General features: G+C 37.1%; 1 protein-coding gene across 1 annotated transcript in view; it reads left to right on the forward strand.

Moving 5' to 3' along the window:
* LOC109927513 (msx2-interacting protein-like) overlaps positions 1–14,611 on the forward strand; it is a 28,048-nt gene extending 13,437 nt beyond the window's left edge. The window contains exons 2-4 of the mRNA XM_048615082.1: positions 7,801–8,121; positions 11,088–11,561; positions 12,764–14,611. Of these exons, the coding sequence (XP_048471039.1) occupies positions 7,801–8,121; positions 11,088–11,561; positions 12,764–12,812 (844 nt within the window). The 3' untranslated portion in view covers positions 12,813–14,611. The remainder of the gene's footprint in view (positions 1–7,800; positions 8,122–11,087; positions 11,562–12,763) is intronic.
* The last annotated feature ends 3,066 nt before the right edge of the window (positions 14,612–17,677 follow it).

Genomic DNA, 17,677 nt, shown 5'->3' on the forward strand with positions numbered 1-17,677 from the left:
AGGAAAAAACAGTGTTAGCGTTTCGGGTCCGAAATGTTAACTCTGTTTTTTCCTTCACAGATGCTGCCAGACCTGCTGAGCTTTTCCAGCAACTTTGTTTTTGCTCCTAATTTACAGCATCTGCAGTTCTTTTTACTCTAAACTCTAACACAGTTTATTTTATCTACTCCTCAAAAGGCTCAATAGCATGTGATTGATGGACAAGATAATGCCACACTGACATCATGCATTAACAAACACGTTCTCGTTATACTAAACTTTGTTTCTCACCAGTCTGAGTGACAACGTTCTACATTATATTTTCAGTGTTCTTGCCGTATGCTATTAATTCTGATGTTTGTACCTTGACACCACATTCTATGATCTTAGGCATTTTAAAGTCCATGTATGTCAAATCCACTGCATTACTTTTGTCTATTTGTTGCTTTAGAATTGGTGAACAATGTTTTTTGTTTTTTAGATTTTTTCTGTTGCATCTTTTGAGAAGTGATTCCATTATTTTTCCTATCATTGACAATAATCAGTTATTGTTGCAGTTACTCCATTTTGCCTTTTTGACAACAGGGTGAGCTTTAGGCACGTTTCATGGACGTCGAATGTTTGTGTGATGTTCTGACTCAAATGTGTTTTTGAGGGTTATAAGAACATAAGAACTAGGAGCAGGAGTAGGCCGTCTGGCCCTTCGAGCCTGCTCCGCCATTCAATAAGATCATTTATCTTTAAGAGATAAATGATAATAACTCAAATTAGATAAATGCTGTAAACTGAATACTAACACAAAACAACATGCATTTAGGTAACATTTATGTTACATCATGCGAATGTAGCAGTCCTTAGTTCAATTATTATACTTTATTAGAACTGAGTATTTCTGTTTCTGTAAATATTGCTGTTAGTGTACTTAAGGATTCTGCAAATTGTTTACCGAAAATACTCTGAAATTCGTAATTTCAGTTTAAAAACCTTTCCAGATTTAAATAGTTTACTTCACTACTTCTTTTGGGCACAAGAATGTGCTCACAACCAAAAATATGTATTTGAAGGGGCGTGTGTGTAAAATGCAAAGATTATAATTTTTTTTCTAAATTTTCTAAATTTTTTTTAGTTTGTAATAAGATATTACCTGGCCTTTCAATGTAAGGCAGTAAACATTTGAACCTTAAATTATATACAGTACTGATGTGCAGTGATTTTTGTTTTGTTTGAGTTACAAGAAGCTGCACCTATTCGCCTCACTGGTTGTGCTTGTAGGTTAAGTGGCCCTACGCCAGGAAATTGTATTCCTGGATAATTGCAAGTTTTTTTATTCTGCGTCTTATTTAAAATAAATATAATGTTTATCGTTTTGAAGTAATGGGTAGTCCTCCATGTATCCCCTCCCCTATACAGCCTATATACACATTTCAAACCGATTAAATTGCTGCCATGGAGAGACTGTTGCGATTGTCCTTTTGTCATTCCCCTCCCCCGTAGTTGTTAATTTGGATCGGCTATGTTAACGTTTGATACGACTCGAGTATAATAATAAAATTCTACCATGCCTCGTCCAGGATTTACTTTCGGTCTTTTTTTTGTTGCAAATGTGGATCTGTTAATTGTTTGGGCTACTTGATTGTTTTAAAATGGTTTTGGTGCAGCATTTGTAGTAAGCGAGAGCTGTTCCAAGCGCAGAAAGGAGAATTGTTTCGGTTCTGTAGTGTGTATATTATATAAAAATGTGTGGCATTCACTTCTCTTAGGAGAATTGCCTGGAAGAAACGAGGCTGCACAATTCCTTGCTAATGCCATGCTAATTAATTAAAAAGAAGAATCGCATTTATCGAGATTATCAAACAACACAGTCCTATCTGATAGTGGTGGGAAACCTATACACTTGTCTGCTTTCAGAAACAGGGAACGAACAACTGTGTGGATGTCTATTTGCGTTACAGAGAAATCTACAAATTAGGGCATACCGCATTGAAATCCTGTTACACTCCCAGCATATCATGTGATATCGCTGTCGTGCCACCCAATTTCAAAAAGGTAATTTAATTGATGACTGCGTCCAATGAGAACACTATCAGGGATTATGTCCTTGACATGATGAAAATCGTGCTGTATTAACAAAAGATCACTTTAAAACCGGATTGTGCATGTATTCTAAATCTGGCAGGTCGTTTTCCTTTAGGGACAGTGGTATACTCGGCTCGAACAAATGTTAGCAATGTCTTTTTTTTACTCTCGATCTCCCGCCATTACATGGATCCGTTCGATCCCTGTCATGTATCCCGCCATTTTACAGCATTGCACCGCCAGTCGGCTGCGAGATCGCAGCAACTAGAGATTTTGGAAGGCAGCCACGAGGTTCGTCCATGTGGCCAGTTCAGCTCAGTTGAGGGAAAGCGCGTTATTTATTCCTTGTCATTTGCCGAAAAGTCCAACCTCTTGTTTAAACGGCGTTGACTTTTTAAGTGACATGGACCTTGAAACGTTCCTGTGTAATCGTTTGGGTTCATATAACAAATCGGGCAGCAGTTAGTGAAAGGGTGGCATATTACTGTTTGCGTTTTTCACGATCAGTGATGTTGAAACTATGATCATTTTAATTAAAATGTGTGTTGTCTTCATTATATTGCCTTGTGTTGCATACACACGTTGTAAACGTTTGAAATAACACTACGCAACTTTAGTTACAAAAATAGCTTTCAGTTCGGCTGTGCTTTACTCACCCTGAATGGGAGGATTATTAATATTTCTGGGTGAGGTAGAAAATAACTAATACTTAAAGAAAGCGTGTACAAAATCATCAAGTCATACAGCATAGAAATAGCCCTTCGACATGTTTATTCCGACGAACAAATACCAAAGTCCGCTAATCCCATTTACTTGCTCTTGGTCCACAGCCTGCTATGCCTCGCATTTTAAGTACTCATCCAGATGCTCTTTAAATGTTGCGAGAGTAACTGCTTTCAACAGCCTTTCAGGCAGATCCTGAATATATCTACCGTTCTCCGGGTGAAAGATTTTCTCAAATTTCCTCGAAACCACTTGCTCCTCACGTTAAACGTATGCCCGCTGGTTTTAGAAACGTCTGCTATAGGGGACATATTCTTATGATCTATCTGTGTGTTTAGAGAAATGTTATTACTCACCTCTGGAGCAGGTGGGACTTGAACCCAGGCCTGTCAGTCCAGGAGTAGGGACACTACCACTATGCCATGTATGGCTCAACCAGAAAACCCCCTTTGCCTCCTCTGCTCCAAGGAAACAAACCCAGCCTGAGTGAGAATTTTCACACCAGGCAACATCCTGGGCAAGACTGTTGCATATGCTGCATTTTGTTTGGGGAGAAGGAGTTAAACTTAAGACAATCTTTTGGAATTTGGTGCCTTGTGACATAATAGATCTGGTGTTAATGGAGGGGATGCTTGATGTGTATTTAGAAAATTTCTGGTTGAAATAGGACTAGATTATATCTGGTGTTGGAAAAAAACTATTTAAACTTTCGTTTCCTGCCACGTGTTTCATGCCACTGATTTATTTTTCAATGCTGCTGTTAGCCAGAGATTGAGTGGTTTTTGTATTAAGTTTAGGATTTTAAAAGCATCACCATTAATGGAAAGAGCAATAGATCACCTGGACAGGTATTGCAAGTATTTACAATAATCTTCATTTGAAAACACTATGCTGAAAATGGTGACAACAATAAACATTGCCTATTCAGGAAATAGCTGAGCCATACAGATCAGGGTTCTAAGTCTGTTTTGACTTGGATGATTGGCTACTGTTCAGTACCATTCACAATTCCTCAGATACTGAAGAATTCTTATGTCCCTGTGCAGGGAGACTGGGACAATTTACACACGTGTGTTGATAAATGGCAAGTATAACATTTCACCTCGCGCAAGTGCCAGACAACAAACATCTCTGGCATGAGAAAACTGAAGCATCACCCCTTAATATTAAATGGCATGCCATTGCTGAATCAACATCCTGAGGAGTTACCATTGATCTGAAACTTACCAACACTAGCCATGGCTACAAGAGCAGATCAGAGGCTGGGAATTCTGTGGTGACTCCCTAAAGCGTGTCTCTATCTATAAACCAGGAATGTGGTAGAATAATCTTCGCTTGCCTGGATGAGTGCAAGTCTAACAATGCTTAAGCTGAACAGCAGCCCAATTAAACATACACTCCCTCCAATATCAACCCATGTTCTTGTGCATACAAGATGTACTGGAACAACTTTCAAAGGTCCCTTTTGACAGCATTTTACTAACCTATGACTTCTACTACCTCAAAGGAAAAGGTAGCAGATGCTTGGAAACAGCTCCATGTGCAAGTTCCCCTCCACCCAGATAATATCTTGACTTGAAGTAATAATACCCCGTTAACAGTTGCTAGGTCAGGAACCCCCTTCCAGACAGCAGTAACTCAATTTCTAACAGCAGCATCTCTGCCATGTGGACTGTGCAGTTTAAGTGGGCATGTTGTCACTGCCATATCAAAGACAATTATGGTGAATGTAAATGCTAGCCTTGCGAGCAATGCTCAGATTTTCAAGAACAGATTGTGGATTGGCATTGCCAAGATTGCGGACAAAGATAGCCTACCATTTGTGCAGATGGTACCGGTGATCTCACATAACCAAAACAAAGCCATGGACAAAAGAATGCACTTTAGAGTCATAAAGATGTACAGCACGGAAGCAGACCCTTCGGTCTGACTCGTCCATACCAACCAGATATCCTAAATTAACCTAGTTTCATTTGCCAGCATTTGGCCAATATCTCTTTAAACCCTTCCTATTCGTATACCCACCCAGATATCTTAATTGTAACAGCCTCCACCGCTTCCTCTGGCAGCTCATTCCATACATGCACCACCTTCTGCATGGAAAAAGTTGCCCCTTGGGTCCTTTTTTTAAATCTTTCCTCCCTCGCCTTAAACCTACATACTCTAGTTTTTGACTGCCCTACCCTGGGAAAAAGACCTCGACTATTCACCCTATCCATGACCTTCATGATTTTATAAACTTCTATAAAGTCACCCCTCAGCCTCTGATGCTCCAGAGAAAGTAGCCTCAGCCTATTCAGCCTCTCCCTATAGCTCAAACCCTCCAACCCTGATAACATTGTTGTAAATCTTTTCTGAACCCTTTCTAGTTTCACAACATCTTTCCTATAGGAGGGAGACCAGAATTGCACGCAGTATTCCAAATGTGGCCTAACCGATGTCCTGTACAGCTGCAACATGACCTCCCAACTCTTATACTCAAAGCTGACTAATAAAGGTAAATGAACCAAATGCCTTTGTCACTATCCTGACTACCTGTGCCTCCACTTTGAAGGAACTATGAACCTGCAGTCTAAGGTCCATTTGTTCAGTAACACGCCCCAGGACCTTACCATTAAGTTAAGGTACTTACTATTGTGCTCTGATGTAACCTTTACTGTCATCTACACCACCAATTTTGGTATCATTTGCAAATTTACTAACTGTACCTCCGATATTCCCACCCCAATCATTTGTATAATTTTATGATCCACTAAATACAAGACGGTAATGTCCCACCTTGGACTATAGCACTTTGAATGTAAATGTCGTGGCCTCATGTGCAAACATGAACCTGAAGAGTCCTCACATCTTTGTCTGATTTAGGTAGGTTTTCAGTAGAGCATAAGGCATCAGTTACGTGCATCAGGAAATGAGCCACATGTAATTGGGGGATTAGTGGCAATGGAGGAAGGAGAGAGAGAATGTTGAGGAGGAAATTAAGAGGGTAGTTTACTCCACCTCACTCAGAGTCCCAACATTGGGCTCCAATAGACCCCTCAAAGGGAGGGGTCCCTCATAATTCTGAGTGATATAGATTTGTTGTCTCCATTTATACAATAACATTTTTAAGAACTGTGTCCCCAATGACTGCTCTCCAGTCCCTTTTTTGTGTTTCATCTCCTCTACCACAAAACTATGCAATTATTGTGATCATATGGGCAGCACCATCTTGGTTCCTGGCAGTTGCTGTTTTTGATTGCTGAGCCATATAGTTGTGGTGTTATCAGTAAATACAGACAAACCACTCAGGTGGTGGGGAGAGTTGATATTATGATTGACATCAATTACATAGGTTTTTGTTTCTAATCATAGTATAATGAGTCCTGCTAGAAATATGCAACTGTTTTTAATTTATTGATACATAGCATTTCCATGGTCTAGAAAATTGTATGGATCCAGCACAACCAGCAACAGTTGTGAAATTAACTTGCCAGTTCTTATCAAATCTAGTGTGTTTACTTTTGGTAGCCACAGACTGTATGAGACTCATGTTTTGAGAACTAGTGCACTAACGTCAATATAGAAGTGATCTATTTGGACATTAGATGAGCATAGAATCAAACTTCACTGTGCTGTCTCTTGTGCCAAAACTCATAAATAAGACATAGTTGAATAATACATAAGAGAACAATCAAGTAAAAGACTTGAGCCTTTCACAATCACAAGATGAGTCAAAGCACTTCACAGTTAACAAAATACTTTTGAATAATAGTCACAGGTGTAATGTAGGAAGCATGGTAGCCAATATCCTACAAACAGCAAGGACCAGATGATCCATTTTAATGATGTTACTTGAGGGATGCAAGTTCAACAGAACACTGGGTGAACTCCTGTAATTCAGATGATATGGTGGGAATTTTTATTTCACTTGAGAATCCAGGTGGGGCTTTGGTTTAGTATCTCATCTTGAAATTGGTGTCTTTTGATAGTGCTGAAGGAGCACTGCACTGGAATGTTAATTTTAATTTTATTCTCAAATCTCTGAAGTGAGAGCTGAACTCAAATCAGTCTGCCTCAAATAAACGTGTTATTACAGAGCCATGGTTGAAACATGCAAAATGGTAATTCAAAGCAAGGATGGACCTTTGCTTTAGATTAAAAAAAATAGCATTTTGATGGAAAATTAAAATTTATGACAATTAAGTTTAGATTTTCTGTTTCTGATTGTTTTGTCTTGATTTATTTTTGCAATTATTAATTAAATGATATATTTATTCCCGTTTTAGCAACACTTTACTTTAAAAAATTAATATGTTGAGAAAAATCAGTTTTTTCAAAAATTTAGAACACTGAAAAAAAAACTGATGAATATGTTCTGTAAGTGGTTCAATGAATATTTGTTTGGTATTGTATCCCTGTACTCTTATCAATTTTCTGCCCAGGCCTAACTTTGTACAAGAATCCATACATGAATTAATTTAACTAAACAAGGGTTACTCAGCAGGATGTAAATTAGCATTTTATAGTTTTTTTTTATGGAAAATAGCAGAAATTCCTTTATGCAACCATGTTACAAGTCAATACAATGATCTAAATTCTAGTGATTTAGGCATAGAGCATCTTTATGCATTAAAGAAATGGAGCCAGCCTAGAACCTGACACTCTTGTCAAATTACAGAAGTGCTTAATCCATGATATTTGATATAAATGGTCATTTGGTATTGTGGAACATTTTAGTATTTCTGGAAAAAAAGGTATAATTTGTTGAAGCTTTTTCAGTAATATTGAATATACCTTTTAGATATTAGAATGAATAGGTACTTCTGTTGGAAGCCATATTACTATAAATACACCGCAGTTGTGTGGAAATTTCTTTTGTGCAGCAAAGTGATAAAAATGATTGTTATACAGTCCCTCAACTGTATCATGTCATGGGAGATTTGTACTATGCATATTTATTTATAGTTGTCCTTGGCTGGTTAAGTAGAACTTATTTAAATTTAATATGATAATACTAATTTTCTTTTCAATTTCTTTCAGATATGGCCGTGTGGAAAGTGTCAAAATTCTTCCCAAAAGGGGCTCAGAAGGTGGAGTGGCAGCCTTTGTGGATTTTGTGGACATCAAAAGTGCGCAAAAAGCACACAATTCTGTCAACAAAATGGGAGACAGGGATCTGCGAACGGATTACAATGAGCCTGGCACTATTCCTAGTGCTGCTCGGGGATTAGATGATACCGTTCCTATAGGAACTCGTACTAGAGAGGTTTCAGGGTTCAGGGGAGGTGGTGGGGGGCCAACATATGGACCACCACCATCACTACATGGACGGGAAGGACGTTATGAACGGAGACTTGATGGGTAAGTTCCAAGGTTTCTCTAGGCAGGGTTTTGATAAATGGTATGGTGAGAAGCAGCAACTCATGTATAGGTTACCCAGATGGATTTATTGAGGAATTCTGTACATTCGTGCCATTGTTGGATATGGAAGAGAATTGAAACCAGTAGCAGTTCTGGCCTATTCGCAGTGGATCTATTCTGCAGCTGTGGCTGGATGACTACTCCTGGGATAAGTTTGGTTAGTTTGATGGAAGGTTTCTGTCAGTTAATATGGTGTTAATCCTCGTAATATGCTTCCCTTTTCTCCCTGGATTGCAAGCAGTTCCCTCTGGATGTATCCCTTCGATCGAATGGCTATAATAATATTGTCTGGTACAACTGACCTGAGGAATGCTATGGGATTACCAGACCTACTTTTTGAGGCAATACTGAAGTGTATTGAAGACTTCCTGCAGTATTATATTTTGGCTTTGGTTTAAATAAAATGTATTGATGCACATTCTTTGGATATGAAAGATTTCTATGAAGATAGAGTACTCTTGCGATCTACTATTTCCTGGAAGGATATTACAGCCAATGATTTGCGACAGGAATACATGCAAGGAAAACTGAAGAATGAGGATGTAACAGATGCAGTTATGATGGGTCTACAAATCTGTACTGTTTACTTTTTTTCTCTCTGAGTGGATCTTATGGATATTTATGGGCTAAAGATAAAATATTAGAAACTTTTAAACATTTGGAATGTCACTTGCCCCGTATAATGGAATAGAAGTCATTATCTCTTCAACATGGGATTATATGGAACCTTTAAGTAGTTGTGTGGCAGAATGGATTACCTGGTTTGTGTTTGACATACTACTTGATTCTACCATATTGTACCAATGGACTACCATACAAGGGAAAAGTGTTAGTGGATACGTTGCATTTTAACTTTCAGATCAGATGTGAAAAGATTTCATAACAATTGAATGGCTACTGACTGCTAGAAAATGGATAATAAATGCCTTCTGCTAGAAGAAAGCACTTTGCCCTAGGAATAACGGGTATAGTTGCTTAATATCGACTCAGGAATTGGGATACATCTGTCCATCGACACGATCAGATTGAACGCACTCCGCCATCTCAGAAAGGTCTTGGGGTTTGGGATTTACTTTTAAACTTTGAGAGCTATCTGTTTTCAGGCGAATGTACTTAACACTGGCAATGGAAGTTTCTTTCTTGGGCGTTCAGTTTTCTTGATACAATCCCCAAATCAATGCGGCACTAGCACTATCCGAAGTTGGATTACCCCTTTAAGAGAGGACCAAATTGGGAATGTTTGTACACTTTTCTCTCCCTAGATTTAATTGGGATTTAGGTCGTGTTTACTGCAGTCTTAAAAGGTTGGTATGTCCTGCCATGTATATCTTAGCCCCTCTCCTAACCCAGTCAACCCTTCCTTTCCACTAACTCCAGTAGTCATTAGTACTGCTAGAAAATCAAACTGCACTTTAGTCAATAGAATCTCACTGACTTACAGCTTTATTAGCTCCTCTGCCTGTCTGTGTGTCTTTCGTGGATTAGGAGTCTGTAATTTTTGTATGTCAGCTGATGGCAATAACGCTTTCGAATCAGCTTGCTTCTTCTGATTGCTGAAAGGTCAGTGTAAAATGATTCCACAGTATATTGTAAGGTCAATTCTGTAACTATAGCTTAAAGTCAAGTTGACACTATTGCATAGTTTAGTGCTTGGCTGCTCAATGTTTCCTGAATCTGTAGAATGTTAATTAAAATTTAGTGATGTTTTAATAACTTGTGAGGAAAAGTGTAGAATCAAAAGGGGCAAAAATAAGCAGAATGAAAATGAAGAAATGTAAAAGTGGATGGACAGAGTAATATAAAATCCTGAAATTAAAATAAGAACTTTTAAAAATATAAGTAGCACATTGCTATTGAAGTAAAATATTTAGCAACTTATTCACCTATGTTTAATCAGGCTCTGTAATAATGTCTCCAATGTCTGATAATTAAGAAATACAACTAGCTAAACAAAAATTGAAGTATAACTACATTTATAAGTGAGAAAATAACTAACTACAAAGAATGGATTTTGGAAGAAAGCAGTTTTTTTTTTAAAGGAAAGAATTTTCTTGATCAAGGTCAAAGTAAATCAGTGGGATTTCGTGTTTTTATTTGAGTCTAAAAACTGAATGTTGGCCGTTATGATCTCAATGAATCAGGTTTGCTTTTTAAAACTATTTTTGCACTCCATAAGCCAATGATAAGCAACCAACAATGTCACTTAATTTTTGGTACAAATTTCAAGTTCTGCAGTGCAGACTTCACTTGGAAGTTTGGACAAGGGCTCGCCTTCTAGTGAGTATCATGTGATTGTAACACCATGAACAACCCAACAGATATTTAGTCAATTTCAAATTTTGAAAAGTGAACCACCATCTAACATAGATAAGCAGTACAACATCTGTTATTGCTTAATTCCTGCTTTCTTCCAAAAGTGAGTATCTGATTAAACACAGGCCACAGAATGGTTTTCTTTCTAGTTTGAGATTTGAGATGAGAGCCTTTGTGTTGATATGGTGTATAGACCATATTTGATAACATAAGAACTTAAAATAGTTATTAAATAGTCAGTTGTGTAATTTTACTGTAATAAAGCAGGGGCAACAGATAAGGAAAATTCTTACTATGAAAATATCAAAAAGTCTTTAATACAAATATTACTTATTTGCTAGCACCTGGGAATTGGAAAACACTGAAACTTTACAGATGCAAAAGTCACATAGTTAAATAAGAGAGGAACCTGATGCCAATTATTTTAGAATGCTAATGAATTGCTATCATTGCTATTGCTAAATTCTCTGTTCTCCTTATTGTCTCCTGTATTCTCTAGTTAAAATTCACATGCTTATATTTTTGAGGTTAGTAGGGACAACTTGCTGACACTTGACAGATCTTCTTTTTTCCTCCCTATCCCCAAAACACAGGGCTTCTGATAACAGGGAGCGTACTTATGAGCACAGTGCCTATGGACACCACGATCGTACAACGACAGGGTTTGATCGCCCAAGGCATTACGAACAGGATTACTATAGAGATCCTCGAGATAGAACTATACAACATGGAGTTTATTATGGGTCAAGAAGTCGAAGTCCAACTCGATTTGAAACTCATGATCCACGTTATGAACAAAGAGGGAGGGAACAGTTTGCAATATCAAGTGTAGTGCACAGAGATCTCTACAGGGAAGATATTACTCGGGAAGTAAGGGGGAGACGACAGGAAAAAAACTATCAGCACAGCAGGAGTCGATCCCCACATTCCTCACGGTCAGGAAACCAATCCCCACAGCGATCTAGCCAAGCATCGAGGTCACGGCGTTCTCCCAGTGGCAGCGGGTCGCGGAGTAGGTCATCAAGCAGTGATTCTGTCAGCAGCAGCAGTAGTACCAGCAGTGACAGGTAGGTGGAGAGGAGTGTAACACCAATAGTTCCCACCATATGACGTCAGAGCAAAGAGAAACATATGGGTATTGTTTCACTAATCCTCGGAAAAGGTGAAATATCTAAGTTAGTAAATAAGTGTTACTTTTTGTTGCCTGTTCTTTTTACTGCCAAATGATTGTTTAACCTTTTAACCTGAGAGATTTTGAAAATCATGTTGCTTGTTTTTACAAAACTTGTGAAAGCAAAGTAATGAATGCATAGCTGTTATTGGAGGTTCAATTAATTATAATGTGAATTTTCCGTGGTGACTGCTGAAATTGTTGAAAACGTTTAAGTAAACACTTGGAAGCAATCACTATTGTGCTGCTGGAAGGATCATTTTATATGAAAAAGTGGGGTGAATTACTAGTAATTAGAGCAATTTGACATGATAGTTCTTAGGGCTCAGGGGATCAAAGGGTATAGGGCAAAAGCGGATACAGGGTACAGAGTAGGATGACCAACTATGATCATGTTGAATGGTGAAGCAGATTTGAAGGGCCAATTGGTTTATTCCTATTCCTTTTTTTTGTTCCTATAACATACCATTTCCCCCATATAACATTTTGGTAATAATAAAGTTAGCAGTAGTTGCGTGTGGGCCCTTATCACAGATGCCACCAAGCTAGTTGTAGCTGTTTAGAAAAATAAGTCTACATCTTTTTTAATTTGCAAATGGTAATAGACCACTTTCCTCTTTGGAAAGAAGGTAATGTATGGCATTCCATGCCCTGTGCTGTCTAATATAAAATTTTAACTGAAACTATCAATGAATATGGAGATAGTAGTAGGAAAGGAACCTTCAATTCTTATATATTGTTTAAGCTATGCATAGCATAAAACTGTTGATTCAGTGTATAGTAAATTACACTGTGAAGCAGCTTGCTTCTTGGCAGGTGACAGGATCACAAAGTAATCAAGATATGTTGCAATTTAAAATTGCAATTTTCCATGAAAAGTGTTTTTAAAATAAAGCATTCAATGTCAATCAAATATTCACATTTGTAATATTACATGTCATTGTGTGTGTAATATATTAAACCTGTGAGATTCTGGTTGATCCTATATGATTGTATGGCAGGAATGAGTCAGATCCCACGTGAACTCAAATATGTATTTAAATATTCTACTTTAATCTTAGCTTTATATTTTTAAGTTAATTTATTCCTTGTATTCAGGAACCCAAAATGGCAAATATTGTGGTGCTTTGGCTCGATGCTGGAGTAAGGCTATTGCTGTGGATGAGGATTCGGAAACATTCAAGTCATCAGCATACCCACCTGTGGGAAGAAATAGATGTGTTGCATACATAACTCATTTAAATTTTTGGAAACAACGTTTTTAGTTCTTTCATTTGTGTAATTACTCTGTTGACTCCTCTGGTTCTAACAGAATAAGTTAAAACTAGGGAACATGGTATTGGGGGGAGAGAGAGAGATTAGTAAAGCAGTTATACCTCAAGCTAATTTTTCCGGTGGCATATATGTTATGTAAAAATGGCTTTAGAATTACATAGCACTTACAGCATACAACATGGCCCCCAACAGGTCTCTGATGTTTATGCTCTTCCCACTCTCCTTTATCCAAACATATCAGCATAACCCTTTACTCCTTTCTTAATTCTTATCTAATTTTATCTTAATTGCATTTGTTATTTGCCTAAATACATATTTCCTGGATTTCTATTAGATTTATTAATGGGTATTTAATGGTATTTAATTTTTAAAAAAATTCCCTCCCCTTTTCTGCAGGTACCCTGATAAATCCCTTAATAATTTTAAAGACCTCTGTTAGATTACCCTTCAGCCATCTCCAGAGAAAAGACCTCCAGCCCATTCAGTCTTACCTAATAGTTACAATGTTTCTGTTTTGGTATTGTACATGTAAACAATTAGAATCTGGGATAATGTTCCCAGAGTTGGTGCTTGTCACTGCTATGGTATTGCATGATATTCTTAAAACAGCCGCAATATCATCTAAATTTGCACCCTTAATCAATTTTAATTGCTGTTAATGATGTGTGAATTTATTAAAAGGCACTCTGGGTGCAATTCATTCTTGGATAAACCTGTTTATCTTACTACTACTACTGATTTGATTTTAATTTAGAAGTGGATGAGTGCAGTAGATCACTCACCTTTTGTGGAATCCCCAGTTGCAAAGCTGGAGTTTCATAGCAGAGGAAAAAACCAGGTGTGAATCTCCAGCATATATAATTTAGTTTTGTAGTGGATTAAGTCACAGTGCATTCTTTGAGCTTTTTTTAAAATTCAGCCTAGCCAATTAACTTGATGGAAGGCACAAGTTAGATGCTGTTACATGGCAAAGCAAATGGGACACTCATAATTTTTGGTCTTGTGGGCAAAAAGGGTTAAATTGTCATGCCCCACAACAATTTGTAATTTCTGTATGTTGGTGTATTGCTCATTTGTTTTAGCAACCCATAACTTTGGATTAATGAAGTAGATGCAGTTTTTATTAATAACAGAATCTTGATGACCAATAGATACTCAACAATGTCTAAATAATACCTAATATGGAAAAAAAAGTTGATGTTTCTCAGACGCATAAGGAATATCAATGTTGGGCCGAAGGAGTTGATATTGGTCTGGCAAAAGATGGGATTCGAGAGAAGTCTTAAAGGTGCACGGGGATCACTTAGTTGGCTAAAGGCACAGCCACTGATGATAGTGTGGAGGGAAACTGATCTTGTCTACAGATGTTCATCTTAGGTTGGGGTGCTTAATTGAATTGTGCAGTTCACTCACATTGTTTGTAAAGTTCTGGAATCAGTGCAACCTCCCTAATAATACTGGATGAACATGCTTAATATTTGCGTTCATAATATTACCAATAAAATGCTTTTGTGCTTTTTATCTTGTTTATGTTTGTCTCCTGTCCACAAATGCCATGTACCTTTTTCAATTCATAGGCAGTTGGTTGTTAATTTAGCTTTGTTACTTCCATTGCATGTTCAGCTTTGAAAAAAATGTATGAGCAATCTGGAAATAAATTGTGTACCAGCCTTTCCCTGTTTTTTTTTAGGATAAACTTAGCTTCCATTCAGGAACTAACTTGTGATGAATAATTTGGAGATTCTTTTATTCTGTGGTTTTATGGTGTAATGAATAGTTTTATATAAACCACTGCTCACTAAGCATCTAAGTTTGAATCATGCTATTAACCATCTATTCAGTAAAAATTGGATACATCTCCTCTCTGTTTGGTCAAAATTGTAATGTGTTGCTACTTTCTTGCCACTTACCCAACTTTCATCCTCAGTATGCAAAATATTCATAACAAGTTGTTGGTTTCCACTTGCTTTTGTCAACAACTCTATATTCATTGTTTTGTGAAGCTAAACATTATTAGTTGTAGGAATCTGACAGTATTTTGAGTGGCTTTTGATTGGGTCACAAAAAGTTTGCTACATTCAAGGAGAACACTTGTGCTGTAGAAGCCAGAAATCCTTGCATAAGCATAACCAAATTCCATGGAAAGCAGAACAAGAGTTTCTGTTTTAAATAAATATGTCCTTGTTAACCATGTAAAGTTTTTGTTACACTACAGTGTTATTTGGGCATTTGTTCAACAGCCATGTATTTTTCAATTTCAGAAGTCAGTTTCCTTTATCTTGACCTTTTTTCTCAGTAGAAGTTTAAACCAACACTGTACGAAATTAGATGCATTGTTATTCCCAAGTTTTAGAGTATTGTGTTAGTTCCAAACAGCATGTTTTATTTAACATTTTCACACAATAGGACAAATTTGTAGCATTCACTTTCAGTCACTATTATCCTGGCTTCAGTCATTAGTGTCATAATTCTTTATTGATCCTTTAACAACTGTCCATGATTTAAAAACCCTCTGTTAAACTTGCTGTCACCATTTTCTGTTCCAGTGGAATTAGATGCAGTATGTTGAATTTCTTCTCATAATTTTGGTTTTCTGTTTGTCATATTTCTTGGTCTTCCATATTTTGAAAGATTGGCAGAGTTGATTACTAGGCACCCAGATTGAGAAATTGGCAAGTAATGTGATTGAGTTCTGAAGCTGTCTGTCTTTTCTGCTCTTTCTTCGCTATTGCTAAGGCAGGCATAGAAATAGTGGTACCTGCTTTTAAATTGGACAATGAGAGCAGTTGCATGGTATCAGTTAATTAAGTCGTCGGCGCCTGCTCCACACCTGGTATATCAAAAAACATTCAAAAATACAACATGTCCTAAACTATTTAATGACTTGGATTTAATCTTGAGCAAGTATTTTTTATATTTTGCTAATTTTGAATCCATGTTGAAGTGATAGTATATTCAGTTTTGGAGGCAGAATAATGCATTCTGTCATTCCTGATAGCAATCAACATTTTATCCTAATTGTGTTTTTACACATGCTATTGTGGAAGTCTTTCCAAGTTGTGAGCTCCAGTGTCTTGTGCAGTCTAGTCATTCAAGTCTCTGTGTAAAATGACGAAAAATGTCAGTTGTATCCAGAAATTGGAGCTAATAAACAAACTGATGAGGATTAAAATTTGCTTACATGTGGTCAACTGGCAAACATTTTTATTTAATTAGAATTGACGAAATAAAAAATTTTTTTTTGTCTTCTACGTTTTGAATCGCTAGGCTGAAATTCTTTTGGGACTGAAGTGATTTAGAATTGCGAAGCAAAAATAGAGGCTGATAATGAAATTTCAAAAAAGCATTAGATGTATGCTGCAACACAAAGATCAAGTATGAAGTTGGAGGTAGCACCAGATGCAGAGAACACTAAAATTATTGTAGTTGAGAGAGAATGGGAGAACATCTCTTGTAATGTTTTGGTCTCTGCAAATCATGCATGTGAGCTGTAATGGCCTACTGACATGCTTCCAACTACCTTTAGCTGGATTAAGTGTCGTTTGCCGTTATATGACCCACTCTCCTGGTACATCCTAAGTTTGTTGCATATGTTTGCATTCCTTTTATTGTCCTAACCCTTGCAAGATTTTGGTGCCATCTGCAGAGTTACTGAGCATATTTTCAACCTGATTGTTCACTGTTTGTTTCTTTTGCTGTAGGATTTATGGCTTTTTTTAACTTGGTGTTTATTTTGAGACATCAGTGAATGATGTCTGGAGAGAAGAGCAGTACTGAGGACATCTGGCTCTGTTTTCTTTGAATAAAAATAGTTTATGAAGATTTATAAGTGCTTGATAGAAATTGCTTGCATCTGTTGTGTAAAGATTTAAACAATGGTGAATTTGTGGTGAAAGGAAATTGGACCTCCTCTAGAAGTTCCTGGTTTTCTTAAAAAAAAATTTGAATGTCTACTTGGCAAATAAGTCCAGTTCCTCTACAGTCCCTTCGAATGGATGCTGGCTTTAATTGAAGTAGCCTCAGTTCTCTATTAACTTTCTGTAAATTTAGTTTTTAACCATTTGAACAAAAGTATCATGGGACTGTAGTTGTTTTATACCTTTGAAAATTATGATCCAGTGATAATTGGCAACAAGCTAGAGATGATATAACATTGATAAATCCTCCCACTAACTTCACAACTGTTAGAAATAATTCTTTATTGATCCTTTAACAACTGTACCTGATTTAAAAACCCTCAATTAAACTTGCTGTCACTATTCTCTGTTCCAGTGGAATTAGGTGCAGTATGTTGAATTTCTTCTCATAATTTTGGTTTTCTATTATGTCATATAATCCTGATGAGTGTACATTGATGTTACATGAAATGATTCTAATCTCCTATTGTATGATATGGAGGAACCAAAGCTTCACAATGGTTTTTACTTGTGACCCAACCATTGTCTTCTGCAAACTTATTATCACAGTGGAACCCCTGCCAATGTTGAAATCCAAAATGATATAGGGCTTTTAGTATAGTATTATGTACTTGCATGCTTTATTTACCTGGGCTGATTTTCTTGAACCTCAAAGTACATCTGTTTGTTTACTTCATGTAGCAATTGTTTACTTCCTTTACTTGTTCTTCCTTCAAAACTGTATTATAGTACAGCACAGGAACAGGCCCATTGACTCACCTTGTCTGTGCTGACCATGATGCCATGCTAAACTATTCCAATTCCCATTCTAAACATTCTA

The sequence above is a fragment of the Rhincodon typus genome, chromosome 31 (genome assembly GCF_021869965.1).
Source record: "Rhincodon typus isolate 14 chromosome 31, sRhiTyp1.1, whole genome shotgun sequence".
Lineage (NCBI taxonomy): Eukaryota > Metazoa > Chordata > Chondrichthyes > Orectolobiformes > Rhincodontidae > Rhincodon > Rhincodon typus.